The sequence below is a fragment of the Vulpes lagopus genome, chromosome 11, assembly GCF_018345385.1.
Source record: "Vulpes lagopus strain Blue_001 chromosome 11, ASM1834538v1, whole genome shotgun sequence".
NCBI classification, from domain to species: domain Eukaryota; kingdom Metazoa; phylum Chordata; class Mammalia; order Carnivora; family Canidae; genus Vulpes; species Vulpes lagopus.
Genome location: NC_054834.1, coordinates 75,976,253 through 76,003,507, shown reverse-complemented (window position 1 = coordinate 76,003,507; position 27,255 = coordinate 75,976,253). Strand labels below are relative to the sequence as shown.

The 27,255-nt window shown below is 58.6% G+C and overlaps 1 protein-coding gene across 6 annotated transcripts; it reads right to left on the bottom strand.

Moving 5' to 3' along the window:
- Positions 1–2,876: 2,876 nt before the first annotated feature.
- Positions 2,877–22,762, bottom strand: CDC42BPG (CDC42 binding protein kinase gamma). Of its 6 annotated transcripts, none has more exons than XM_041723045.1 (37): positions 22,015–22,755; positions 19,392–19,483; positions 19,222–19,305; positions 18,733–18,828; positions 18,270–18,418; positions 17,675–17,768; positions 17,262–17,462; positions 16,894–17,142; positions 16,380–16,459; positions 15,297–15,394; positions 15,123–15,203; positions 14,748–14,836; positions 14,457–14,636; positions 14,074–14,166; positions 13,825–13,946; positions 13,671–13,743; positions 13,332–13,438; positions 13,127–13,241; positions 12,772–12,920; positions 12,606–12,694; positions 12,254–12,306; positions 12,068–12,166; positions 11,919–11,978; positions 11,533–11,638; positions 11,108–11,241; positions 10,883–11,022; positions 10,698–10,779; positions 9,724–9,940; positions 8,717–8,779; positions 7,997–8,596; positions 6,480–6,577; positions 6,311–6,395; positions 6,064–6,184; positions 5,811–5,928; positions 5,514–5,637; positions 5,308–5,393; positions 2,877–4,248 (listed from the first exon to the last, which is right to left on the bottom strand). In XM_041723045.1, exons 1-37 carry the CDS (start codon positions 22,172–22,174, stop codon positions 4,192–4,194), a joined length of 4,644 nt encoding a protein of 1,547 aa, XP_041578979.1. In that variant the 5' UTR covers positions 22,175–22,755; the 3' UTR covers positions 2,877–4,191. The 6 variants fall into 6 exon arrangements, with proteins under 6 accessions (XP_041578979.1, XP_041578976.1, XP_041578977.1 ...); XM_041723042.1 differs by lacking the exon at positions 2,877–4,248 and adding an exon at positions 4,266–4,984 and having other exon boundaries at positions 12,068–12,163; positions 22,015–22,762; XM_041723043.1 differs by lacking the exon at positions 2,877–4,248 and adding an exon at positions 4,266–4,984 and having other exon boundaries at positions 14,074–14,160; positions 22,015–22,761.
- Between the last annotated feature and the right edge of the window lie 4,493 nt (positions 22,763–27,255).

Sequence of the window (27,255 nt, the reverse complement as noted above, 5' to 3'; positions counted from 1 at the left end):
TAAATAGAATCTTAAAAAAAAAAAAAAAAGGGATCCCTGGGTGACGCAGCGGTTTAGCGCCTGCCTTTGGCCCAGGGCGCGATCCTGGAGACCCGGATCGAATCCCACGTCGGGCTCCCGGTGCATGGAGCCTGCATCTCCCTCTGCCTATGTCTCTGCCTCTCTCTCTCTCTGTGTGACTATCATAAATAAAAAAATTATTAAAAAAAGATAAAATTGTTTTTAAGTAAACTCTAACCCCAGCATGGGGCTTGAAGTCATTACCCCAAGATCAAGAATCGCCTGTTCTACTGACTGAACTAGCCAGGTGTCCCCAAGTTTCCCCTTTTTATTTATTTATTTTTATTAAAAAATATTTTATTTATTTATTCATGAGAGATAGAGAGAGGCAGAAACACAGGCAGAGGGAGAAGCAGGCTCCATGCAGGGAGCCCGACACGGGACTCAATTCTGGGACTCCAGGATTACGCCCTGGTTCCAAAGGCAGATGTTCAACTTCTGAGCCACCCAGGCATCCCAAGTTTCCTCTTTTTTAAAGGAACCAGTCATATTGGACTAGGGCTCCCCTTAATGAACTCATTTTTTTTTTTTTAATTTTTATTTATTTATGGTAGTCACAGAGAGAGAGAGAGAGAGAGGCAGAGACACAGGCAGAGGGAGAAGCAGGCTCCATGCACCGGGAGCCCGATGTGGGATTCGATCCCGGGTCTCCAGGATCGCGCCCTGGGCCAAAGGCAGGCGCCAAACCGCTGCGCCACCAGGGATCCCTAATGAACTCATTTTAATGAACTACATCTGCAATGGCTCTTTCCTAGTAAGGTCACTTACTGAGGTATTTGGGGTTAGGACTTTCTTTTTTTTTTTTTTTTTTTTTTGCAGTTTTATACCTTGATTTGACAGTCAGCGATTAGTTCTCATCCACGTTAACAGTCTGTAGATTTTTGAAAGTGGTGACAGGTATGTAAGTAACCAGTGTGTAGAGTTTGTTTGGTGAATCTTCAACCTTGTTACATTTTCTGGACAACCGCACACGGATATGGTATGGAACATTCCGTATTTCTTTGGCCCAGACAGCTTTGTGGAGCCTGGTGTCAATGCACGCATCTGGAGTTCCTGTGTCCTTCATGGCAATTTCCGAATCTCTTTGAGTGCCTAAGGGGCACGCTTCTTGAAACCCACTCCATGGATACGCTTGTGAATGTTGATGGTGTATTCTCTGGTCACTCACTACCTTGTTGATGGCAGAATGGCCCTTCTTCTTCTCACCACCCTTCTTTGTGGTAGCCATTCTGCTGGGCCCTAGTTGGAAAGGAAGGGTGTGAGGTATTGTGGGAGAGGGCTGGGTTAGGACTTAAACATATGAATTTGGGGGATCATAGTATACCAATAACAGATTGTCATTAGATGGTATTCTTGTATCAATGTTAAATCTCTTGAGACACTAAAAGTGACTTCTGGTGGCTCCTTTTTCTTTTTTAAAAGATTTATTTATTTATTATTTATTTTATATATAGAGAGAATATGAGTGGGGGAGAGGGCAGAGGGAGAGAGACAGAATCTTTTTTTTTTTTTTAAGATTTTATTTATTTATTCATGAGAGACACACAGAGAGAGGCAGAGACAGAAGCAGGCTCATGCAGGGAGCCCGATGCGGGACTCAATCCCGGGACTCCAGGAACCCTGGGCTGAAGGCAGCGCTAAACCGCTGAGCCACCTGGGCTGCCCAGGACTTCTTATTCTTTTTTTTATTTTATTTTATTTTTATTTTTTATTTTTTTTAGGACTTCTTATTCTTAAGAGATGCCTCTGAAGTTGTTGGGCTCTTAGGGCTGGAATTCCCTGGACACCCTTCCATCCCCAACCAGATGTGACACTACAGCCTTGTCTTGGTACTTTCCTCAGTTTAGGGCTGGCTCTAGTCTCAGAGCATAGCCATCAGTTCCCCAGGCCTACCTTGATCCCAGGGCATGCACAGGCTGTACCCTTCTTCTTCATGCACATCAGGCCTATGTCCTGCTCAGTCAGGGACCCCCCCCCCCTTTTTTTTAAAGATGTTATTTATTTATTCATGAGACACACAGAGAGAGGCAGAGACACAGGCAGAGGGAGAAGCAGGCTCCCTGCGGGGAGCCTGATGTGGAACTCAAGCCCAGAACCCCGGGATCAGGCCCTGAGCCAAAGGCAGACACTCAACCACTGAGCCACCCAGGCGTCCCCCTCAGTCGGGGACCCTTGAGCTCAGAACAGGAGCCTTCCCAGGTCTCCTCTGGTCTCCCACACCTCCCAGCCTGGGTGGGGCAAGAGTGGGCTGGCTACCCTTGGCATGCCCTGCCCTGCCCTTCCCCTCCCACCTTGCTCCAACCTGGAGCTCCATCTCTCTCCCTCTGCCCCTCTCCCCGCAGCTCAGTACCCCCAAGGCTGCGCTCCACTAGCTGCAGAAACCAAGCTCTAAAGTCCTCTGGATGCTGCTTGGGAGGCAGGAGATGGAGGGAGGGAGTAGAGTGAGGTATGAGGAATTTATTCCCTGGGCTGGCTGCCACCTTTCTGCTCAACCACAGCCAAGTTCTATGGAGAGACACAGCTCCTGTCAGGTGACACCCTGGTATCTTCCTGCTGTGTGGCCTGGTGGTGGTAACAGCTTCCCACACTGCTGGGGCTCAAAAGTGCTGCCACTCCTTGGTAGCCACCATGAACACTGCCCATACTTCTATAAACTGTCCTTTTGCTATCGAACTGTCCTTGCTACCCCCATTTGCGTGTGTACTGATTCCCGAAAGTGCAGGGAAGACAATTGTCCCAGACATCCATTCCTCCCTCCATCTGTTACCCCAGTTTTCTGAACCCAAGGAGGACAGATTCAAGCAGGGAGGCCAACAGCTGAAAAAGTTATCTTTATTGGTTTCTCACTGCCTCACAGAGCATCAGGTCAATCCCTCCTGGGAATATGGTGTTTGAAGAGATAAATACTTATTTTGCCCCCAACTTATCAGTAGAGGGAAGTTTAATAAAAATAGCAATATAATAACAATTATTATATTAGTCATTATTATGACTATGATCAATAATAAAATGCCCCCTATTGCTCCCTAATACACAGATGGTTAAAGGTTTGAGAGAAAGGACCACCCCTTTTCTGGCAAGGGCCAGGGTGTGTCTGGAGACCCTCCAGCAGGCCCCCATCAGGGTCCATCTCCTACCAAATAGCCTTTATAAATACCCTCCCCATCCTGTCCCTGTCCAGGAATTACCTCCCCCCTGGGCGGATTAGATGCAATGTCAGTTGGTTCACAGGGTCCCTCTCTGTTCCTGATCACAGAGAAAGGCCCCTCTCAGTAGTGTGCTCCTCTGGCTCCCCTCGGCTCTCTGCTCCTTGGCTCCTCTTGGCTCCTCTTGAGAGTTCCTCCTTTATCTGTCTCCTCCTCTGGATGGCTCTCCCTTCCTGCCAGTCACTAACACTGCCTCTTCCACTTCCTTTCCTTTCCCATCCCCCCTCACTTCCTTCACCTACACCCTCCTTCACCTACATCCTCCCTGCTCCTGCTCCTTGTCTCTCCTCTTTAAAAAAAAAAAAAATCCATCTATTTTTTTTTTAATCCTTCTAATTTTTAAAGTAATTTCTACACCCAACATGGGGCTTGAACTCGAGTCGCACGCTCTACTGACTAAACCAGCCAGAAGCCCCACCCTCCTTTCCTTTGGATCAGACTCTGTCTTTCCTACCTTGACCCCAAGCAGAGACAGCGCTATGCCCCAACTTGGCCCCACCTAAGAGCTAGACAGTCCATAGCCAAGACCCCAGGTTGCTCCCAGGGCCTCTGTCCTTCTCCATCCCTCAGCCCAACTCTTGCTTGCAGGTTTTCTGAAGCTTGGCACTGGAAAGGAGAGCTTTGGCACGATTGCCCCTGGACTCCAGGGCAGATGGGCCCTCAGAGCAGAAAGGGGGCCACTGTGTTCCCAGTAGCTAGCACAGATAGGAGGTGAAAGCAGAGAACAAAGGCAGGATGAGGGCTGGGAGTCAAGGTCCCCCAGGGCCTGGGTACCCAGACCAGCTTCTGAGTCGCCTCCAACACAGGGCCTCCCTGAGTCCAAATTTCCACACATCCCGGGCCAGCCGGAGCATGGCATTCCTCAAGCTCTTTGTTCATTCCTGTCTCTTGGTCCTGGGATCAGGGTGGCCCCTGCCAAAGAGTGTCAAGGGGAGCCCTCTGATTCAGGGGCTGGAGGGAGGCTCCGGGGCCGTTCTGACACCTGGAGGGGAAACAGAAGGAAAGACTCCCAGTGCCTCCCAGAGGCCTCCCCAGGACCCATCACCTGCTGCATCCAGGCCCTCCGAGGGGGCCAGATGTGAAGTGGGGGTGGGCCTACAGAAGAACCCTGGCAACTCCAACTTTAATTAACTCTGGAGCCCAAATCAAAATCCGTTTGTTCATTTACTCTATTCCTCATCTATCAACAAACATGGTTTACTCCAGGCAGAAAACAAACTTGACCTTCACTATCAGGGAGCCCAGAGTTGAGGGAGGAGGACTGGCATCCAAGGAAAACCCTAGCACATAAGGACTGACAAGGATGGGTGGAGGGAGCAGGGCGTGGGCCCTAAAGAAGCTGGTGGCTGCCAGGCACTTAGGTGATCTTTGGAAAAAGTGCTATTAGCGCAAAGCCTTGAAGGTGGCCTGGATGTTAAGGAGAGGATTCCAAGCAGGGGTGGGGGACGACACGGGGTGGGGGTGGGGGACACAGGATGGCAGGCGCAAGAACCTGAAGGTGTGAAAGAAAATGGCAAGTTCCAGGGCTCCCAGCAGCCTGGTGTGGCTAAAGTGGGGGTGGCAGTGGAGAAGTGGCCAGAGGGTGAATGGGAGCCTTCCCAGCTCCTCCTAGGTCCCCTCCCAGAGTGGACTGTGCCCTCCCCTGATCCTTTCACCTCAGGCCGGGCCTCTAAAGAGTTCCCCTTCTGTGGCCTTCTCCCCATGTGCCAGGTACCCTGCTGAAGCAATCATCACCTCATCTGGTTATCACTTACATAATAATAATATCAAACAGTAACCTCATTTTATAGGTGAAATAAGCTCAGAGGGGCTCGACATCTCAACCAGGGCCACAATCCTGGAGCAGTCTGAGCTAAAATGCCCACCTGGGACAACTTGCCTCCAGGCCTCTGTTGGGGCCCACTGTGGGGCTAGTCTTTCTCTTAGGATCCCGGGAGGGATGGGCTCAGCTTGTTCTCTAGCCTCAGGTCCCAGCACAAGGCCTAGCAAGAACAGAGCTACCTGTCCTTTTATAGGAGGGGGAACAGCCCCACCAGCTCACCTGTATCAGGGAGTCTGCCGGGCTCAGAGGTCCCTGGGGGCAAGACACAGACTCGCTGGACAGAGATGTCCAAGGCTTCCTCTTCCCTGAGCCAGGGGCAGGATGAGAGAGGGAACACAAACCCAAGGTCACAAATCAGGTGTCCAAAGGGGTGGAAATTTGGGGGAGGGCTGTGGAGGCAGGGGAAACGGAGGGGTTGTCCTTACTGGCGTCCGCGTCACCAGCGAGCCCGTCGCTGCCCACGGAGGCTGGGCGCCGCGAGGCCTCCGAGAAGCTGTGGGGACGCTGCGGGCCAGAGCCGCGGCTACCACGGCCCTTCCCTTCTGGAGCCTGTTGGGGGGACAGTGCGGCAGGGCTGGGACCAGGGGGCGCGCCAGCCTGGGGTGCCGAGGCCCCAGGCCCCGAGGTAAGCAGAGGGCTGCAATTGGCTCCAGCGCGTCGGAGGGGCCGGTGATTGGCTGAGCCCCACCGGGGAGGCTTGTGATTGGCTTCGGAGAACTCACCGGGGGCTGGGTCCTGGCGCCCGGCTTCCCGTCCGTGGGGCCCACGTGCACCAAGTGGTTGAAGTTGGTGGGCGGTGAGATGAGCTTGGAGCGCACAAAGGGGTCCTTCAGCATCTCCCTGCGGGCAGAGGGAGTACTGGGGGGGCGGTGGCGAAAGGGACGCTTCCCCGGCCCTCCCCCCGGACTGGCCTGCACGTCGCCCCGCCCCCAGGCGTGGGAGGCCCCGCCCAGCGGCCGCATCGCGCACGCACACCTGCGCCGCTGTTGCCGCTGCTCCTCCGACACGCGGAAGGAGAAGTGGCGTTTGCTCTTGGTGCGGAACAGCTGGCGCCGGCTGTTGTCAGTGAGGTCGGGGATGTCGAACTCGTCCTTCTCTGTGGGAGAAGCCGAGAGCCGGACGGTGCTCACAAGCCCCCAGTGCCCCCGTCCGCTGGAGCTCAGGGTCACAGCCACACGTGAACGCACACTCTCCGTACTCTCATGCACACGCGCTTCCTCACCTGCCAGCCGGTTCCTGAGGTAGGTCAGGCGGACCTTCTCCGTGCCAAAGAGGAACAGGGAGCCCTCCGGGTTTAGGGGTCGCACCTGAGGCAGCAGGCACAGAGGTCAGCCGTGCTACCCAACTGCACCGAGGCCAGGGCCAGGAGCCTGGGGGGGGACGACCCTCACCTTCTTGAGTGGCACCGTCTGGACCCATTCTGTTTTCCTTACGTCAAACACATCGATAGAATTCTCGCTGAATACTGTCAGGTAGGGGGCTGCATAACCTGCAGGGCAGGAGACTGTGCTGTGCCGCCCTGGCAAGTCCCGCACCTCTGGGGGCTTGTCCTCGGCTCTGGCACAGTGACTTCCATGCCCAACCCAAGGTCCTTCTGAAGACTTCAGGTTGTCCCACCCACCGTCCATAACCAATCAGAGATTACAGTCTATGGAGCACTCGCTCAGTGGCATGCCAGGCATAGTTCCAACCACTTGGCTAACTTTTTTCTCCTTGACTTCTTTTTTTTTCTTTTTTTTTTAAAGATTGTATTTATTTATTCATGAGAGACATAGAGAGAGAGAGGCAGAGACACAAGCAGTGGGAGAAGCAGGCTCCATGCAGGGAGCCCGATGTGGGACTCGATCCCAGGACTACAGGATCAGCCCTGGGCTGAAGGCGGCACTAAACCGCTGAGCCACCAAGGCTGCCCTCTCCTTGACTTCTCAAACAGCTCTGGGCAGGTAGTATTATTATCCCTAACTTTTTTTTTTTTTTTTAATTTTTTTATTTATGATAGTCACAGAGAGAGAGAGAGAGAGGCAGAGACACAGGCGGAGGGAGAAGCAGGCTCCATGCACCGGGAGCCCGACGTGGGACTCGATCCCGGGTCTCCAGGATCGTGCCCTGGGCCAAAGGCAGGCGCCAAACCGCTGCACCACCCAGGGATCCTATTATCCCTAACTTATAGATGACAGAATGGAACCCCAGAACTAAGTAATGGCCAAGGTCACGCAGTGGTGGGAGAGAGCTGGGAATTAGCCCGGGGCAGTCTGATTCCAACTCCTACAGGCTAAGTCTGTGCTACGCTACACCCAACTCCCAGGCCCAACCCCAGAAGAGCCACTGCTTATGAAGGGAGTTCTGTCCCCGTCTTCTAGCCCGAACACCATCTCACAGTTACATGTGAATGTGCTGGATGCTTCCACTGCCTTGTTTGCTCATTCATTCATTCATTAATTCATTCATTGACTCACTCATTCATTCCTCCAAACATTCATAGCCCCGAAGGTGTGCTTCCCTGGACTGGGTGCAGGATGTGATAAAGAAACCATCACAGCCCCTCATAGGCCCCCGGTGTACCAAACCAGTCATTACAAGAAAGTGCGAAGAGCAGTAGGGCAGAGGTCTGCACACACAGATGGGGAGCAAAAAGGAACAAAGGGCCAGTGATGGGGGAAGGCAGGGCAGGGAGCATGAAAGCAGTAATGACTATGACAGAAATCATGGTGGTCATTTATGGAGAGCCTACCAGCTCCAGGCCCTGCCCTGGCATTGGGGCAGGACCTGTTTAAGAGTTTGCCAGGTATAAGAAGAGTTTAGACAGGGGGAAGAGCATAAGCAGAGGCATGGGAGAGGAAGATCTGGTGCAGCCCACCTAGGGCAAAGCAGGGTATGGTCAGGCAGGAGGACCCTCCGCAGGCCTTACCCCAGCCTGTGGGCACTGCTGGCCACAGCAACTCATGGACTCGAGACTTGCGGCCGGCGCTGTCCACATAGACCCCCGCAGTGGTGAAGAGTAGCAAGAACTCACTGAGGCTGAGCTCCACAGCGCCCAGAGCCTCGCCCAGGCCCCCACGGGATGCTGGCAGCTCCTCAGGCACCAGACTGGCCCCCAGCGGTAAGGGCGCAGCCTCATTGAGCAGTGGGTAGAGGGCAAAGGCACCGGCGGCTCCCACGCACAGCCGGTCGCCCAGCAGCCCCAGGCTCTGCACAGGTGCGGGTGCCTGTAGCTCACGGATGCGGCGCTGCCAGGGCCCTGGTCCTGGGCCGAGCTGGTAGCAGAGCACCTGGCGCTTGACAGCTACACAGAGCACAGGGGTGCGGGCCTGCAGGATGCGCCCGGCTGCCAGCGCCTGGCAGCCTCGAGACTCGGGGATCTTGGCACCCACCACCTCCGCACTCTCCAGCTTGGCCAGGGCGAAGAGGCGCACGCTGGGGCCACGGCCACACAGTACGACCAGAAGGCCTGCCATGGGGCTCACAGCCAGCCGCTGTACCCGCCGGCACTCGCCGACCTGGAAGATGTCTTCGGGGTTGGCAAAGAAGAGTCACCAGTAGGTGGGTGAAGAACAGCCCCATGCCATCCTCTGTCCTCTGGGGCTGACCCCCACCTGGGTCCACCCTGGCAGCCCAGCCTGGCACATACCATTGCTATGCAGGTGGATCACAAATAGCCCCTCCTCGGTGCCCAGAGCAAGCCGTTCCTGGTCTAGTAGAGGGAGGGAGAGGATTGGGTCAGACAGCCCATCTGACAGCCGGAGATGAGACAGCCTGCCTGTCCTTCCTGAGCTTCAGTTTCTCCTGAGGATGTGGGGATGGCAATCCCACTGTCCCTGCATCACTGGACCCTTCTCTCTCAAAGTCTGGGCTGGCTGTACTGGATGGAAGGCCCACAAGGGCAGGGGGCTGGGTGAGAGCCCCTACCCCAAGTTGTGGGGTTTGGGGTAAGACCTGTCACCGCTCAGAGCCTTGGCTTTCTTTATGCAAAGTGGGGACAATGGGTCCTTTTCCCAGCACTGCTTGGAGGCTGAAACAGTGCAGGCTGAGAGTACATTCACAGCAGTCCCTGCTCAATGCCCTTGTCCCCCCAGCTCCTGACTGACACAGGGGACTTGGAGGAGCCACATAGGCTCTCCAGGAGCTCCCACTCTGCATGCCAGGGGAAGTCCCAGCTCTCCAGGGCAGGGGCTGGCTCAGGGCCCCGGCAGCTGCCCGGAGAAGCCAGGAAGCACCACTCCCTCACTTCTTCCCCAGCTGTCATGAAGGTCCCGCCGAGCTCCAGGCTCTGGGATGAACACAGTTGCCCCACAGGAGGTCATGTGAGGCTCAGCTACGTCCAGGCTCCCCCGTGATCACCCTGCTGCTGGTAAGAGAGCCGGGCCTGGAACCCTCATTTGTCTCTTCCTAAAGCCTTTGCTCTTTTCACTCACTTAAGATTATTTGAGCAAAAGCAGAAACCGGGGCACAGAGAAATGGAGTGGCAGAAGCCAAGCCCCCGGCCCCCCAGCAAAGGCTGCCACACACCCATACCCAGGGGAGGGTCACATATGTAATGTGGAGACCACAGCTCATGGCTATAGGGACTGGGCAGTGGTCACTGGGCAGTCCTCCCCAGAGCCTGCCCGGGGCAATGCCCCTCAGCATGTAACTCACCGATGATGGCAGCGCAGAGCGCGTGGGGCAGCAGGGGCAGCCCGTTGTCATAGGCTTCCTTCAGGGTGTACACAGGACGGGGCCTTGGCCGTGAGTCCAGCAGCAGCCTCTGCAGCTCGCCCAGCACCTGCAGCCAGCGCTCCCGCTCGGCCTCGCTCTCTGCCAGCAGCAGCACAGTGCACACAGCGGGGGGGACCATCAGCTGGGAGGCTGTTACCTGTGGGCAGGGACTCAGGTGAGAGGGCTGTGGGTTGAGGGCTGGCCATTCCCTCTCTCCACCCACTGATGCCTCTTAGCACCAACGTGAGTGGCCAGGTGCAGTGCTAGAAGCTGTCTTACAGCAGCAGGTGGTTCGACAAGCACACCAGTAAGTCTAGAGCCCTGAACCAGTGCTTGAGTAGGGGACAGGGCATCGTGGGCACATGCAGCAGAGCCCCTAACCCAGGCCAGGATGACCTCTCAGGGGAAGAGACATTTCTGCTGGAGCCCAGGGGATGAGTGGAAGAACCAGGAATGGTCCAGGGTGGGGAAACGCTTGGGGTGTGGTCTGGGCCCAGCAGAGGAAACAGGATGTGCAGGATCCATGGTTAGAGGGCACTTTCAGAGCTGGGGAAGGGGACGTATGTTCATAGCAGGGAGAGGCTCCAGAGGAATTCTGGGGAGGCTGGCAGGGTCAGACATGTGAGGTCTCAAGGCCATGGGCAGGAGCGCCCCGAGGGTGATGGGAAGCCACAGGAGGCCCCAAGACTAGCAGGACACAGCTTCACAAACAGAAAGTGTACCGCGGCTGTGGAGTGGAGGCTACCGAAGCCGTCCCTATGGAGGCAATGGGGGGCAGGGGGGCTGGGGTGCGGGTAAGGAGGGCTGGGGTGCGGGTAAGGAGGGCAGCCATGGTAAAGGAGACAGAGAAGAGTGGCTGGAGCAGGGCCACATGGAGGCCGACGGTGGCCCAGCCCACCTGCCCTGGCGCTCACCCTAAAGATGCGTGGCAGGTCCCTGGTCTGGGCGTGAATAACATCAGAGGCCAGGACAGGGGTGGCTGAGAATTGGGGGTCCCTGGGGAGGTCCATGGGGCTGGTCAGAGACCACATTGCCTCTGGCCGCCCCCTCAGCCCCCCACTGCCGCACCCCTTTGCCCCTGCCCCTCCCTGGCACCCACCTTAGATCCAGTGCCTGCAGGAGTGCCCCACTGGCTGGGCTGAGTCGTGGGTCTGGGGCGTCAAACAGCAGCAGGCGAGAGTCGCTGAGGGCAGCAAACACCCGCTGCCAGCCGCGCCGCACGCCCGAGGGCCGGGGCACCTGGGGGGAAGGCAGGCATGGGAGGGCCCGCCAGGCTCTGAGATGGCCCCCGCTGCCTCCCCCTCCCCAGCCAGCCCCAGCTCACCGACAGGAAGCCCTCGTAGGCAGTGCCTGTGCCCGTTTCGGGGTGTACACCCAGGGCTGTGCGGAGGTGGTCAGGGGGCACGGGACAGGGCGGGGCCTGGGGGACGCAGGCGGAGTGACAGAAGTAGCCACAGGCTATGGGGGAAGCAGGAGAAGCAGGCGGTGTGAGGCTGGGTGGGGACAGCCCAGAACCAGGACTCTAAGTATTACCCACCCTGGGCTTCCCTGAGGCTGTGGTGGCACCTCCAGCTGTCACCAATTCCCCAGTCAAGTGAGAAAAAAAAAAAAAAACTAAATGGAGCATCGGGAATGAGGGGTGGACTAAGAGGAAAACCAGGATGGGTCAGGATCAGAGCAGTCTCATTCTCTCTACCTGGGGACAGGAGGTGGGCATGCGGGTGTCGGGGGTGGGGTGTGGGGTCTCACCATCACAGCCCAGGCCCTGGCGGCCCAGGCCCAGCATCAGCGAGGTGCAGAGGAGGCACTTGGTAGGGGACGGGAAGCTCCGGGGCCGCAGCGCGTGTGAGCCAGGCTGGGGAGGCAGGACACGCATTACCCACGCCTGTCCACGGCCTCTTGGGGCCCTGTGTCCCACCCCTGAGGCCACCCTGAGATGTCTGATGGGATCAGGGAATGAGCCTGGGGCAGTGTGAACCCAGCTGCAATGAGTCTGTCACAGCACTCAAACTCACTGCCGCCGTCCCCAGTGTAGTCGGCCAGCATGATGCACGCGGAGGGACCCAAGCAGGTCCTTGGAGACCCGGCAAGATGGCCTGGTGCCCCTACCCCGCTCCAGCCCTCTGGGTGCTGACCTTTGCAGGGGGTCCTTCTGCTGGGGTGGTGGGAGCCGCAGGCACTCTGGGGAACACAGCCTGCAGGGGAGGGCAAGCAAACAGGTGAGGAGGGCCCGGCGGGTGGTGGGTGGCCCAGCCCTCCAAAAGCGGGACTCCCGCCTCCTCACCCCCAGGCGCAGGCTGCGGCGGCCCTCTGGCCTCAGCTCTGGCTCCACACTGGGCCTCAGGTCCTCTCCTGAGATGCCAGGGTCTTTGCTGGAATCCTTCTGGGGAGTGAGATGAGGGGGGGAAATCAAGGCCCCTGAGCTTCACCGGAGGATGCCTCCCAACCAGCCCCTGCGCACAGTTCTCACCTCTGAGCTCCAGAGGGACCGGAAGGGTATCAGGGAGTTTGAGGACTTAGCGTCTGCAGACAGAAAGCAAAGGTCACTCGGGGTGGGGGTGGCCCTGGCCCAGGCCCAACACTCATTCCTGAGGAACTGGGGCCAGCAGGAAAATGGAGCAGTGACTGCAGGCTGTGGTGGGTACACATACAGCAGGTGCTTGCTAAGTGTTGGGTAACGGATGGTGGGGTAAAGCAGCTGAGTCTGGAACCAGATCTTGTCTCCAGAGCACTGCAGGGCTGTCATGCCCCTCCCCAGCCCAGTCCCCGTGAGGCTCAAGTGGGGGCCTTGCTCAGGGACAGGCACGCCAACGAGCACCTACCCCCTGGCCCACGGGCCGCCAGCTCCTCCCGCAACGCAGCCAGCTCCTGCTGCAGGCCCTGGCTCTGCTTCTGGGCCTCCTGCAAACGGCTAAGAGTGGGGTGAGGGCTTGTCAGAGGCCACTGCGTGGGTCCCGAGCCCCCATGCAGGGCCTCCTCCACTCTCACCTCTCGGCCTGCAGCTGGGCCTCTTGCATGTGTGTCAGCTGCTCCTGCAGGCTCTGCTTGGCCCGGATCTCGGCCTCTAAGGCCGACTGCAACTCCAGCCTGGCTGAGGCCTCCATCTTCTGCAGCCGCCGGGCCTTCCACTGGTGGTCCTGGTGGCCAGAGGGGTACCCATGTAAGACATCCCTGGGCCTGGCTGCTTCAGAGGTCCTGCCCACCAGAGTGCACTGCCGGACTCAAAGCCCTAGATAGACCACTGATCTGTTGTGAGCTCAAGCAAGTCCCTGATCTTCCCAGAGCTCAGTGTCCCCACCTGCCGAGTGGTACCCCTTCCCCCCAGGGTATTTCTGGGGCTCACAAGTGGTCGGGCAGGGAGTGTCTGGGTGCCCACGTTCCGTATAGACTCCAGCTCCTCGGCCATCTTGGTGGCCAGGGCCTGCAGGTAGCCTCTTGAGACCTTCTCATCGTTCACCCTGATTGGGAAGGGGGCTCAGGGTCATGGCCTGGGCTTTCAGCCCCCTTGCCTGGGGCCAGCCCCTCCCCACTAGCCCCTCGGCCCCCACCAGCTAAGGATGTCAGCGATCTGGGCTTCCCAGTTGCTCTCCGTCTCTCGCCGCTCGCCCTCCAGCTGCTGCTTGCTCTGCTGCTCCCGCTCCAGCTCTTCCACCAGCTGGGGGCCGGGTAGGAAGATGGGTCAGGCCTCAGGGACCCCAGCACCCCCGATCCCAATCCACGTCCACCCTTGTTTACTCACCATCACTTGCCTGCCGGCTGTGGGTCCTACAGGGCTGGGAGACAGCCTGCTCTGGGACCCCAGCAGCATGGACCACTCACCCTGCCAGCTCCCCTCCTCTGTTCCCACTGCCCCCACCAGTTCTGTGCCCTCCATCTGCCATGCTCACCCGCTCCTGCTCCAGGCTCAGCCGTCGGTTCTCTTCCTGGAGCCAGCACAGAGCCTCCTCCTTCCCACTCAGCCTGGGGAAGAGTGGATGACTCAATGACTCCCAGCTCAGACCCCCCCTCCCGTCCCCTACCTACCCAGGCTGCCCGACTCACCCATGGCTGTGGGCTGCCTCCAGCTGCATGCGAAGGGCAGCTACCTCCTTCCTCAGCTGTGCTTCCTGCGGCCCACCCTCAGGCAACCCCGTGCCATTGGTCTCAGAGGCCATGTGGATGGTCTTGAGGACATCGAGAGGGGTCAGGGCAGGGGCCTGAGAGGCCATGGCCCACCCCACCCTAGGGACCAGGCCTGAGTAGGTCAGGCCAAAGGGAGTGCTACTTGGAAGAAGGTTAAGACCTTGCTACCTTGACTCGGAAAGATTCCTTCTCAAGACTTTGCTCCCACTGTCTCTGGAGCTGTGTCACCTCCCGGCAAAGTGTGGTCACCTGGGCCTGCAACTGTAACAAGGTTCAGAGGCAGCCACTGCTGACCCTGTCCACCCCAACCCGCTCCCCTGCTGCAGACTGTTGGGCCTTGTCAGCCCTAGCAGGAAGGTAGGCAGTGGACCTCCAGCTGGCCCCACTCTAAACATATCCCCTCACTTGGGCCTCAGCCAGCCACAATGGGGATGCAAAGGCACATGGTGCTGCCAGCACCCAGCCCTGAGCTCCTTGGGCTCCCTCCAGCCACACTGGGGTTCACAGGGGGCAGGGTTCTGCTGCTGTCCCTACCTACCCCCATCGCTCACCTTTCTGCTGGTATCCTGGGCTTCCTCCAGCTGTGAGCTCAGGGCCTGGGTCTGGCTGGCTGTGGCTGCCTCTCTCTCCTGGGCCTCCTGCAGCCTCTGGAGCAGCTCCTCCTGCCGCTCCTGGGCTCTGCATAGCTCCTGTGACTGCGCCCGCAGCCCTGCCTGAGCCTCGGCCAGCTCCTGGCGGGGAGAGGGTCAGCGAGGGGGTGCAGAGGGCAAGGCCTGGGGTCAGGGTATTGACCTCCTTAGCATGGAGCCCCAGGCCACTCACCCACCTCACTGAGCTCTCACCTGGACAAGCCGGTCTCTCTCCTGCCATAGGTTGCAGTCCTGGCCTGGGCTGCTGCCATCCATCTCGGCCTCACCATCCCTTGGTGTCTCTGCCAGGAATTGTCACTGAGGCCCACAAGTACTGACAGCCTCAGCCTGACATTCCACATGCAGCATCTCACAGAACTCTCACCACAGCCTGGGAAGTGGGTCTCCTTGGCTCATTTTCTACATTTAGGCTCAGAGAATTTAAAATACTTCCCCAAGATCACACCTTGTATACAGTAAGGGCAGGATTGGAATCCAGGCTGGACTCCAGTGTGTGCTAGGAAAGCACCTCAACCTCCAGGGTGAGGATGGGGGAAAGAGATGGGGTGGCGTTGGGGGGCGGAGTACCTGACAGCCTGCCCTGTAGAGTCTGTACTTCCTTCCGTAGCCGTTCCAGCTCCCAGTGGTCTGAGGAGACCTGCAGGGCCTCTGCAGAGGGGGCACTCGTAGGTGAGTAGCCAGTCCAGCAGTAGCTCCTGAGTCAGACCCACCCCTGCCCTAGCCCACCGGGCCCCCCTGTACCTTGGAGCTTCCGGCTCAGCTCCATCTTCTCCTGTTCCAGACAATGGAGCTTCTGCTCTAGGGCAGCCAACTGCTCAGAGCTGCTCTCAGGGCCCGGACTGGGGAGAGCAGGGCGACATGGGTTGGCAGAAAAACCCACCCCACGGATCCTTGGGTGGCTCAGGGGTTTAATGCCTGCCTTTGTCCCAGGGCACAATCCTGGAGACCCGGGATCGAGTCCCACATGGGGCTCCAGGCGTGGAGCCTGCTTCTCCCTCCTCCTGTGTCTCTGCCTCTCTCTCTCTATGTCTATCGTAAATAAATCAATCTTAAGGAAAAAAAAAAAACCCACCCCGCCCAGAGCCCTTCCATCTTCCTTCATCCAAGTCGTTTATTCATCTAAGAAACACCCTCTGTGAGCCAGCTCAGCTCTGTGTCCATCCCTGGGCTCTGTGCCAGAAGAAAGAGACCAGACCAGGCACTGCCCACAAGATCCCAGACTCAGGCTCAAGCCCCAACCCTGGCCCTTATAGGCTGTGTGACCTTGAATAGTCACCTAATATATCTGATCCTCAGTTTCCTCACAGGGCCTCTTTCAAGGACTGCCACGAGGAAATGGTGATTTAGGCCAGCTGGCCCCATGCCTGGCACCCAGTGGCGCTCAGAGTGCAGGTCAGACACATTTGTTTGTACCACAGAGTACCTCTTCACCGTGATCTCAGGCCAGCCCCTCGAATGAACTAGATCATCTGACCCAGTGTAAAATGGGCATAAAGAGGCATAAAGTGCGTCTCCAGGACTTGGAGGGGTCCTTCCAACTGCAGGCCTCTGGTTCTGAGGCTAAAACACTCTGAGCCTGCTATGGAGGGTACTCTGAGGGCCAGAGGCTGGGACGCGACTCATAGGAGGCATAGGCATGGCTCCACTAGAATTTGAGGACGTGAGAGTTGTCTTCCTGAGGGCTCAGAGCACACTCCCTGCCACATACAGGCACCTGATAGGCCATTTAGCCCCTTTCCCACGGTCCCAGTGGGCTGCATTCCCAGTGTCCACCAGGCCAGGCAGCCCCTGGCCTCCCACTAGGTATGTGATGACTAGACTCACCTGCTGGAGGTGTAGGTAAAGCCCACGAATGGCAAGTGGTGGCCAGAGAAGGCCCCATGGGAGGGTGGTGGGAGGGTCCCCTGCAGAAGGAGGGGAAGGAGTGTCAGACTCCCAGGCATGGCTCCAGGCTGAGGCTCAAGACCCAGGAGACATCCCTGGGACTGGGAGTGCTGACCTCCTGCTCAGATGGAACCTAGGAGGGTGCCACGGCCCCCACCTAAACAGACCACAATTCCCATGAGCCCTTATGGTCATGGCCTTCCAGGTGCCGCTGAGAGCCTTCCTCTTGATAAGACTTCTGGTTACTAGGATAACACTTGGGGTCCAAGGACCTTCACCTGTTACAACCCACCTCGGTAGAGGTGAACCAGCCCAGGTGAACCATGACTCCCGTGAGCTTCTGGAAAGCAAGGGCCTCATCCTCCACCCAGCAACTGCTCTGGAGAACTTCTGGTTTCCCTTGGCCAGCAAGGGTCAAGGCAGTTTTCCTAGTGCAGTGGAACCCACTGCTCACCGGCTGGTTGAGAGTGTCATCGTCCACATCGAAGTTGGAAGTGTCCATGGGCCCGCGCAGCTCAGGGATGTAGGGGGCCGTGCTGGTTGCCAGCCGCTCCCAGTCCACACCTTCAAAGAAGGGGTGGTTCCGGAAGTCGTCCAGCCCTCCACGGCCCAGACGCTCCTCCTGGCGACACAGCAGCCGGCGGATCAGGTCTTGGGCAGTGGCTGGCACGTCAGGCACATCCGAGGGAAACTGTAGGTGGTCCTGTAGGCCAGGGGAAGGGGTGCAGGTGGCTGTCCAGGATCTTACCCCCTTGGGTATACCAACCATATGGGGTCAGGCCTCCTGCCGTCCTCCCAGAATCCCAGAGCTGGTGGCCTGACCTCATGGTTCATGATCTTGCCGTAGGTTTCCACCAAGGATTCAGCATAGAAGGGCGTCTCCCCAAAGAGCAGCTCATAGGCACAGACTCCCAGTGACCACCAGTCACACTGTGGACCATAGTGGCCCTTGCCCTCCTCCATGGCCTGCAGGATCTCCGGAGATATGTAGTCTGGTGTCCCTACTGCCACTGACGAATCCACCTAGGGGTGTTGGTGGTGAAGATGCCATGAAGACAGCCTTGGACTTGGCTCGGCCTGATGCCCCTTCACCGTAGCCCCGGCTCTGGCCCTGACACCCCCATTCCCTAAGGCTTCACTGGCCTGGTGACCCCACTTGGGGCCTAGACCCAGTCTTTCCTTCCCCTGGGAGCTCTCCAGGCCAGGTGTCCCCTGCCCTCACCCTGGGGCCTTACCATACCACTACTGTTGAGACGGAGGCAGGAACCAAAGTCAGCCAAGCGGATGTGACCATTCATGTCCAGCAGGACATTGTCTGGCTTGACGTCCCTGAGGAGCGCAGGGAAAGAGAGGGGCTTGACCTGCATGTGTAGGTGTAAGTTCAGGCACACATGCACACTAGCGTTCACTATCTGTTCACAAGATACAACGTGTGTGTGCATGCATGCAGGAGGGAGGCTGGTGGCGAGGCCTCCTGGCTCCCGAGAAGGAAGGTGGTTAGATTGGGAAAAGCGACCCATAAGGATGACCCCTGGAGGCAGCAGGGCACGCAGTGAGGGATGCAGGAGTTAGACTAACCCGGTGCAAACCACTAGCTGAGTCACCTTGAGCCAGGCGCTTACCTATGCTAAACTCTGACTCTCTCACCTGTAAAGTGGGCACAAGAGCAGCCCCCATCACATAAAGGTTTTGGTGTGAGAATTCAAAGACATTGTGTGTACAAAGCACCTGGTCTAGGGCTTGGCATGTGGTGAGGACTCAGCAACTGCCAGCTGTCCCAGAGCAGTTAGCAGGGGCTAGACAGGGCAGCAGGGGCCTTGGGGGCCCTACCTGTGGACGTAACCCAGCTGGTGCAAAGAGTGGATGGCCAGCACCATCTCAGCCAGGTAGAACTGGGCCAGCTCGGGTGGGAGGCGGTCCTCAAAGCGGCTCAACAGAGTGAGGAGGTCCCCACCGGCATAGTAGTCCATCACCAGGTACTGGGTGGTGGTGGATGGGGGAGAGGTGGGGCAAAGATCAGATGGGGAGGGTGAGGGGCACCTGTCCCGGGGCCCTGCCTCCTGCCTGCCTCCCCATGGTCCTGAGGGGTTCTGGGAAGGCAAGAGTGTCTCCAGCAGCTCTAGGGTAGCCAGCCACCAGCCAGAGTTCAGGCAGGGCCTCCAGGCCCAGCAGCTGGTGCCTCTCGGTGCCCAGAGCAGGGGTCTCTCTCTCCTTGGACCCAGCACTTCTGGCCCCCAAGGGCCTTCTCCTTTGTCCCTAGGGTACACCCTCCAGCTTTGCTGAGTATCCTCACCAGGAACTCCTCGTCTTGGAAGGCATAATGCAGAGCAGTCACCCAGCGGCTGTCCCCCTTCACCAGAACATCCCGCTCCTCCCGGAAACAGGCAGTCTGCAGCAGGTTGGGGAGCAGGGGGAAGGATGGGATCAGAGCCCTGGAAACTCTCCTTGCTAGCTCAGGGGACAGAGGAAGAATAAGTCTAGAAGCTCTGGTCAAGGTTGCCTGTGTGGGCCAGGCACAGGTGGGCCTGTGCTTTATGGCTCCAGGCCTCAGAGTTCTAAGGAAAATGGGAACTAGGCTAGTCTCTGAGAAAGGCCTATCGTGGGAAAGCAATGGGGGAGGTTGGCAGTTCAGCCAACCTGAACTGAACATGGTTGCCGGCTCAGCAGCCATGCCTGCCCCTTCCCCAGCATGCCCTGATTTCCCCACAGGCAGCACCCTCACCCTGCCCCACACCCCCACCCATTCGTAGGGTGCCAAAGTCCCAGCTGACCCCAAACTGACCTCGGCCCTCTTCAGCATCTCCCACTTGTGCAGCATCTTCATGGCAAAAATCTGCCCACTGTCCCTTTGCCTCACCACGGCAACCTGAGGCCATGGGGAGCATAGGGGTCAGCTCTGCCTGGGTGCAAACCCCCTTTCCCATCTACCCCAGGCCTTTGCCTTTTGCTCACCTCCCCAAATGCCCCTCGGCCGATCACCTTCAAGATCTCGAAGTCATCTCTCTGTAGCCTCAGCTCTTTGACCTTCGCTACGAAGGGGCTAGCTGAGGGGAACACAGAGTGGGGCTCAGGGCACCTGCAGGGAGGGTCCCAGCTCTCTCTCTTGCCTGGAGAAAGCAGGAGCTGCAACCCCCATGAGGCCAGGACTGGGAGGGGCCACAACCCCCTCAGTTGTGAGTAGGAAGCATGGAAGGTGGGGTCCAGGCTTTGCTGACCACCTGGCCCTGAGACCTCCTGGAATCCATGGTTCCCTGGACCCCTGTCCACAGATGCTAGGTAGGCAGTCTCCATCCCAGGAGCTGATGGAACTTGTAGTCCTTCCCAGCCTGGGTGGGGTTGAACCTGGCTGACCAGGTCACCCTGGGGAGGAAGGGGATACCGTTCCCACCCTCAGCTCACAGTTCTTGGCGCCTGGCAGGACCAGGCCTGGGCCTGTCTTGGGAAACTGGACGGGCAACATTCCTTGTCCCCAGAGAGGCTTCCCTGCCACTGGGAGCTGTGAGCCCTCCTCTTCGGAGCCTGCAGGCCCAGAGGTATCTGGCTGGGAGTGAGGCCTGGGGCAGCCCTGGAGGAGAGGTCAGATGGTTCTGCAGGGCTTGCTCTGGGACGATAGGCTTTTCCCGTGTGGGGCCTTCTGGGTCTGGAGGCATAAATAGCTCTGCCCGTGTTCTCACAAGACTCAAAAACAGAGCCAAAAAACCTTTCCTTGGCCCCTGACACTGGCACCTGAGGGAGTGAGCGCTCAAGATGTCCTGCAGGCCTGACCAACCCTACAACTCTAGGCACTGCCTCCCATCTGGACTTGGCCTTTATCTGGGCAAGAACTTACTCCTCTCCCAGTCCTGAGACTCCCTTGAGGGGCATCTCCAGCCGCTCTCGGACCCTTTCCAGGCCCGGAGAGGGAAGTGGAGTCTGGAGGCTTAGGGAGGCAAGAGTGCCTGGTGGGGGCTGGGGGCAGCTGCAGTTTGGCCCCCTGCCTCAGTTTCCCCCAGGTAACTCCCTGCCAGCTGGGCGGGTCTGTGGGCAGGACAGGGAGCTGCTCCACAGGTTTGTCAGGGAGAACCCCTGCAGCAGGGGTGGTGTGGAAACCTCATTACAGAAATTAATTGTCTCTTTCCCAGGTCTGTGTGTGCAGCTGGAGAGGAGGAGCCACAGGCCTCCAAGGGGGAACTGAGGCCAGGGTGGCTACCTATCAGCCAGACAGGAGCCAAAACCTGGAGTCCATGGTCAGGAGGATCAAGGTCCCCAGGACAGGCTGCCCAGTCCTCTTGCCTTGCCGCAGGGGATGGGGGCTCTGGGCAGGAGCAGGGACAAGTCAGAGCGGGAGCAGAGTGAGTCACCACCCTGCCAGTTACCTTGGGAGATGTCAACAGACAGGCCCCCATGCCGGGGTCTCAGGCAGAGACGCCAGAGGCAGGCAGGGAGAAGCACATGTGTGTGCAAACACACACACACACGCACACACAGGTGCGTAGGCATCACAGCAGGTGATGACAACACAATCAGATACACATGAATAAGGTGAAGTCCCAGGGAGAGTGGCAGGCACCAGAGGTAGGGGCTTCCTAGCTGCACTCACTCTGGAGGACAGGGCCGGGCTGGGGGCCAGCTCACTAGAATGTCTTACAGGCCCCCCAACCATGCCAGGCCAGGCCTTGGGCCTGCTCAGAGCTAAGGTGTGCCGGGAACGCTGGTCACCCACCGGGCAAACACCAGCCTCACCCCATCCTCCTGGCCAGGCCCCTCAGCCCTCCCCCCTGGCCTGGCCAGGCATAACCAGGGAGGCCTGGGGCTGGTGCCGGTACCCACACTGGGTGGAGGGTTACTCCAGGTCAGCCACTTCCGGTGACTCATGAGTCAACCAGGAAGGGGTACAGACCCACCTCCAGCCAGGCCCCTCTCCCTGTCGCTGGGGAATAGACCTCAGGAAGCCTGGCCGGCGACTTGCAGAGGGAAAGGGGCTGAGGTTGGTTTCTGTGTCCAGTTTGGGGTGTGAGAGATGCCGAGAGATGGAAGTGTGCATGTGGGAATGTGTGTAGGTGTGCAATCCCCATGGATCTGGGAGTAGAAGTAGGCAAGCATGTAATAGCCAAGGTGGTCCGGATGGTGTTTGGGGTGAAGTGTGGGGCTCTCTGGGTCTCTCCTTGAGCTGTGAGTACCTCAGTGTGTCCGTGTGGTATGTGGGAGCCAGAGAAAGCATGTGTGTCAGTGCATGAGACACATGGAGGTCTGCATGTGTGACTGTTCTCCAGGGTCATGAGGTAGGAGTGTGAGTGAGGAATCTCTGACGTGACCCGTAGCACACGTATTATGTACTTGAGTCCGAGGTCTATGCTTGGGACCACGTTTGTGTGAGTGGCGCACACGCGCCAGGGTCTGAGTAGTAAGGAGCGTGTTGTGAGTCTAAGGGAGGGTAAGGTGTGCAGAGAGGGCCCAAGGGGTCCAGTAACATGTCAGGCCAGCCCGCGGGGGTGCCGCTCCCGGCGGGAGAATCTGAGGGCGCGGGGCGTGCGGGGAGAGTCCCGGCACAGGGTCCCCCGGGCCACCCCACCTCGGTCCCGCCCAGGCCACTCACCCCAGCTCAGGAACTGCGCCACGTTGCGCTCCCGCCGGAGGGGGGCGCTGCTGAGTTCGTGGTGCAGCCCCAGCAGCAGATCCAGGAGGCCGTCGAGCCCGGGGCCACCGCCGGCCTCGCCCCGCGCCAGCCGCTCCAGTGCGCGCAGCCGCCGCTCCATGGCTGAGGCCGGAGCGCCCGGGCTAGAGCCGCGCCGTCCGCATGCCCGCCCGCCGGCGCGTCCGTCCGTCTGTCCGCGGGTCGTCCGCGAGTCCTCCCCCCGCCCCTCCCGCCCTCCCCGCTGTCACCTTCCTCCCTCGCAGCCTGCGCGCCCACACCTGGGCGCCGCGCCCCGCCCTCTGCCCCGCCCCTCGACGGACGGGCAGGTGAGCGCTGGCCAATGGAAGGCGCGACTGGAGGTGAAGGTGGGAGGGCGGAGGCGCGCGGGAACTGGGCCAACCCTCGGCCAGGAAGTGGGGAGGGCGGACCCCAAAGAGTAAGCTCTGGCGGGGCTGGGCTAGGGGGTCTCCCGTGGGGGCCGGGAAGGCTGCCTAGATCCCCGCGCGGCCCCAGAGCCAGCCTTACCGGGCCCGTCGCCGGCCCCGAAGCTAGGTAGGGGATGCCGGGGGCAGGAGCGCTTCCCTCGCCCCCTGGGACAGCGACAGCCTCTCCCTCTGCTCTGGGAGAGGGGCCTGGAGACGCCCGCGCCCCGGAGCCGGATGGGAGTTGTAGTCCCCTCCCCGGGATGCCCGCAGCGCTTGGCAAACCTCCCACCCCTGAGCGGGGGCGGGGCGGGGGGTAACTCGCTAGTTTCTGATTTCATTTTATTTGTATCGTTACTGCCGACCTGGGAGACAGGTAGGTGAGGCAGGGACGATTACACCCATTTGGCAGATGGACACACCGAGGCTTGAGGAGGACGAAGGGGAATGGAGAGGCTGAGGGTGGGAGGCCCCGCAACAAGCCCCCGGAGTGGGGCCGGGCTGGAACTCCCCACAGGCTCCTCAAGCCTAGGCGGGAGCAAGGCCTGCGGCCGGCCTGGAACAGGAGGGCCAGAGAGAGGTGGGAGCTGGGCTGGACGAGGTAGGAGAGGGGAGGGACTGAGTCTGTCTGTCCAGTGGCATTTCTGATTTCTGCCCAGCTGTCTGCAGCTGGGCTGGCCCGGACGCCATGGGACTGTGCGTCGGTCCAAGAGGAGGGAACGAAGGGTGGGGCATTTTAGTGGCTTTAGACAACAAATTCTTCCATTAAAAGATCTCTTTGAGGATTTGCCTGCCCGCTCTGACGGGGACCTCCTTGAGCCCAGACAGGGTCGTTGCCAGCGTTCAGGGAGGAGGCGCTCTGGGTGTCTGGAGCTGGGCTGAGCCTCCCTGGCAGCACACAGGGGGCCTTCTATCAGGTTTCCCGTTTGCCGTCCTCTGAGACATGCCCTGTGGCTTCCCTGTGCCCGCCGTCTGCGAAATGGGGAAACGGAGTCAGGCCGGCTCACTCACTGCTGGCCAGGCGTGCGGGCAGGAGTCCGGCCGGTTGGTGCACTCTTACCTGAAGCATTCTAGGTTCTCCTGGGGCAGGGCCGGGTGGACCCCGCAGGGAGAGCCCCCCACCAACGGCCACAGGGGGGCGCCAGAGACCAGAGGAGGGCCAGGTGCCCTGGAGGAGCCCAAGTGCCATCTCCTAAGGAACGGAGGGAAGGTGTCCTGGATGGGGAGATGGGCTATTCTATTCCCCGCCGCCCCTCTTGGACAGCCTGATTCCCCGCCTGGCCCACCACGGCCCCCAGGGGGCAGCAGTCACGGGCCAACCAGTGAGGTCCCTGGGTCCTGGATCACTGCAGGTGCAGCCTCTGGCAAGTCCCTAGCCTCTCTGAGTGCTGTTCTCAGACAAGGCTGTCCTCTAGCCCTGAAGACCATGCCCACGGGGGCGCCTGGACCTGAATGCCTGGAATTCCTGCCTTTTACTGGGGCTCCCTATAAAAGCTGTCACAATAGGGGCACCTAGCTGGCTCAATCCTAGAGCATGGGACTTTCGATCTTAGTGTTTTAAGTTCAAGCCCCAGGGTATAGAAATCACTTTAAACAATTAAAAATCTTAAAAAAAAAAAAAAAAAAAGACTCCATCCCCACATAGGACAGCAGAGAGGAAACTGAGTCACAGGCAACAAGGATTGAGTCCCACCGAGGTCTGCTTGCACAGAGCTGGGACTGGTGCACGGCACTCCCCATCCCATCCCATACTTGACTCTGTTTGGTCCTGTGTTCGTTTTTGTCACATTCTTGTTCCAAGCCTCAGTTTCCTTGCCTGTAAAAGGCGGTTGGGCACCCTGCCCACTCCACTGTGGCTCCAAGGTCAGAAAGCCTCTCGGGACTCCATCTGTGCCTGAACTGCTCCAGCCTTCACAAGCAGCCTGTCCTCCAGCCCTGGCAGCAGAAAGTTCTTGCATGTGGTGCTGCTTCACCACAGTAGATCTGTTCTCTGAGCTTGTATGAGCCAGACTGCCAGGGCCACAGAGTCCTTGCCCCACGGAGCCCTGTGTGGGGCGAGGATCTTGGCCCAGCTCAGTGGGTGCTCAGCAGGTGAGTCTGAGCAGGAGACCCCCACTACCTTCTCAGTCACTGCTTGTAGGAGGCCCTCCTGGGTGCAGGGGCAGCTTCTTTGCTCATAACCTCTCCCTCCCCCACTCCGAGTCCCTTTGGTATTGAGGTGCCCAGCACTATCTCTCACCCAGCCTTGCAGGGAGCAGATCACCTGGATAACACCTTAGGAATATTCCTATGATGCTTCTTGGCATTTCAAAGTGACTGCGGATATGTTCTTTTCAGGACCTATTATTACCCTCCCTTGACAGATTAATACCTTGAGGGCAGCCCCGGGTGGCTCAGCGGTTTAGCGCTGCCTTCAGCCCAGGACCTGATCCTGGAGTCCCGGACTCGAGTCCTTTGTCGGGCTCCCTGCATGGAGCCTGCTTCTCCCTCTGCCTGCGTCTCTGACTCTGTCTTAAGTCTCTCATGAATAAATAAATACAATCTTTAACAACAACAAAAAGGATTAATACCTTGAGGCAGAGGAGATGGGAGGTGAGTGGTGCCAGCTTTGCCTCCTAACCTAGGCTGCGGGCTTTGGCCAGGGCTTGGCAGCTCAGGAGGGCAGCGTGTTGTGCTCAGATGCTGGGGACAGGGGCGAGGAAAGGCCAAACTGCGGTGGACTTGACATAGACCTTCTGCCAAGGGCCTTTAGATGGTGAGACCCAGGCCTAGCGGTGGGGGGGGTGAGGGAGAGGCTAGCCCAGATAAGGGGGCCCCAAGTAAGTGACAGGGAACCCAGCTTCTCCCACCCCTGAACATAGTCCTCCCGGTCTGCGAGGGGACCAGAAGCAAGACAGTCTCCAGGGTCTCCTGCATCCACAGCCACATCTTCAGCCTCCCCAGCCTGGTCTGTGCCCCCACTCCCCACCCCAGTGAAGCAAAAGTAAGATTCAGCTCCAGTGACTGAGGATGACCCCTCCTGGAGCTGCCCTGGAAGCTGCTCTCAGCAGATGGTCTTGCAGGCTAACTAGAGTGGCAGACTGCCCTTGCCCTTGGCCACACCATAAGTCGTAACCTACTCCTGCCCCAGAGAGCCAGGGAAAGAGGAGGCTGGCTGTGGCGTCATCCAGCCCTGCCTGCTCTTAACCACGCACACATGTGGCCTTGGGCAAGTCACTTCCTCTCTCTGGGCCAGTCTTTGTGCACAAGGGAGAAATGTCTAGCTCAGGTGTGAGAGGCAAATGGAACCCAGAACGGCCACCAATGGCTGCTGGAGCCCATCTGCCTAGAAGAGTGTGTGGTTGAGGGGGGCAGGTGGGGGTGGTACAGAGCTTACATAAAAGCTATGTCGTGCTGCTCAGGCACTCGAGTTTATTTCAGTGTCCACTGGGATGGCTTTTTGGGGAAGTGCTGGTAGAGATGGTGAGGTTAAGGGTCCCCACTCCCCAAGCTAGTCTTGGCAGCCCCACATACTCAATCCTCTGCCCTCCCTAGCACACCAGGGGTGTGTCCTTTGAAAAATCCAAAGCTCCAAATGGATGGACATATGGTGATTTCATCATCCTGGTTTTTCTTCCAAAAACCTTCTCTGGGCTGCTCCAAAACACTATAGGGGCTCCCACACTCCACAGCGGCTGCAACTCCACGTGGTTTTATAATTATCAATCCCTCTGGGTGCACAGGAAGCCAGGCTCTAAGCCCCCCCTTGGCCACCACCCCTCTGGCCCATGGGCGCCACCCAGTCTGCGAGCTGCTTCAGGGAAGGGTGGGTCCTGCCTGCTTTGTTCTGGGTGGGGTGGGGTGCTGGGCTTCCTGCGCCAAGACTTACCCGCCCCTCTGGCCCACCACATAGGCCACTCAAGCTGGGCACCCCAGGGGCCCAGCCTCTGTGAAGCTGGGGTCACTGCATCTGGTGCATGAGGAAACAGTCTCCAGGAGGGAGGGGCTGAGTCCCAGCAAGTGGCAGAGCTGGGATTCTAACTCCTGCCTGTCTGGCCTAAGGCCTGCCTTCTGTGCACTTTCTCAGCTGTGGTGTTTTGAATGAGGAGGGGCAGGAGTGGTGGCTTGGTGTCCTAATCCTATCACAACCTGGTGGCTTTGGGCAAATCCTAAGACTAGCCCACTTGAGATAAGAACAGGACACTGGGTTGGATTCATGGTTTACTTTTTTGTTTACTAAGCACTAGGAGGAATGTTCATTCTGAGGTGTTCTCACGGGATGTCAATATATAAAACAGAACTGCTGAGTGGGGCCTAGACAGTGGGTAGGCCCCAGTGCCTCCTGGGTGCTGGACTCTGAGGTGCCATGTGGGTAGATGACGACCCCAGATGCATCTTATTCCAGGAACTGTGGGGACTGGGTGGCAACAGCCCCCCTGTGTTGCAGACTAATCTCTAAAGGGGAGGTCTTCTGCCCAGGATCCTGGAGTGGGGGAGGGGGAAGGGATGAGGGACTGGCCCTCAGGAGAGTGGCCATGCCTAAACCTCAGCCTGGGAGAAGAAGAGCAGCCCCTCACCGCCCCCAACTGTAAAACACAGACCCAGACAGGGGATCTGAGCTCTGAAGCAGCAGGGGGCAGACACCTGCTGAGGGCCTCTCCCTCAAGCCTTAGAGGCACAGCCAATTCCTGGGGCAGCACCCCGTGCTGAGTGCAGGCCCTCGGAGAGCCTGCAAAGGGCAGAGCCAGCCAGCAGCGCCTCTTACCCACATTCTGGAAGAACTGTTTTAAAGTTCTGTTTT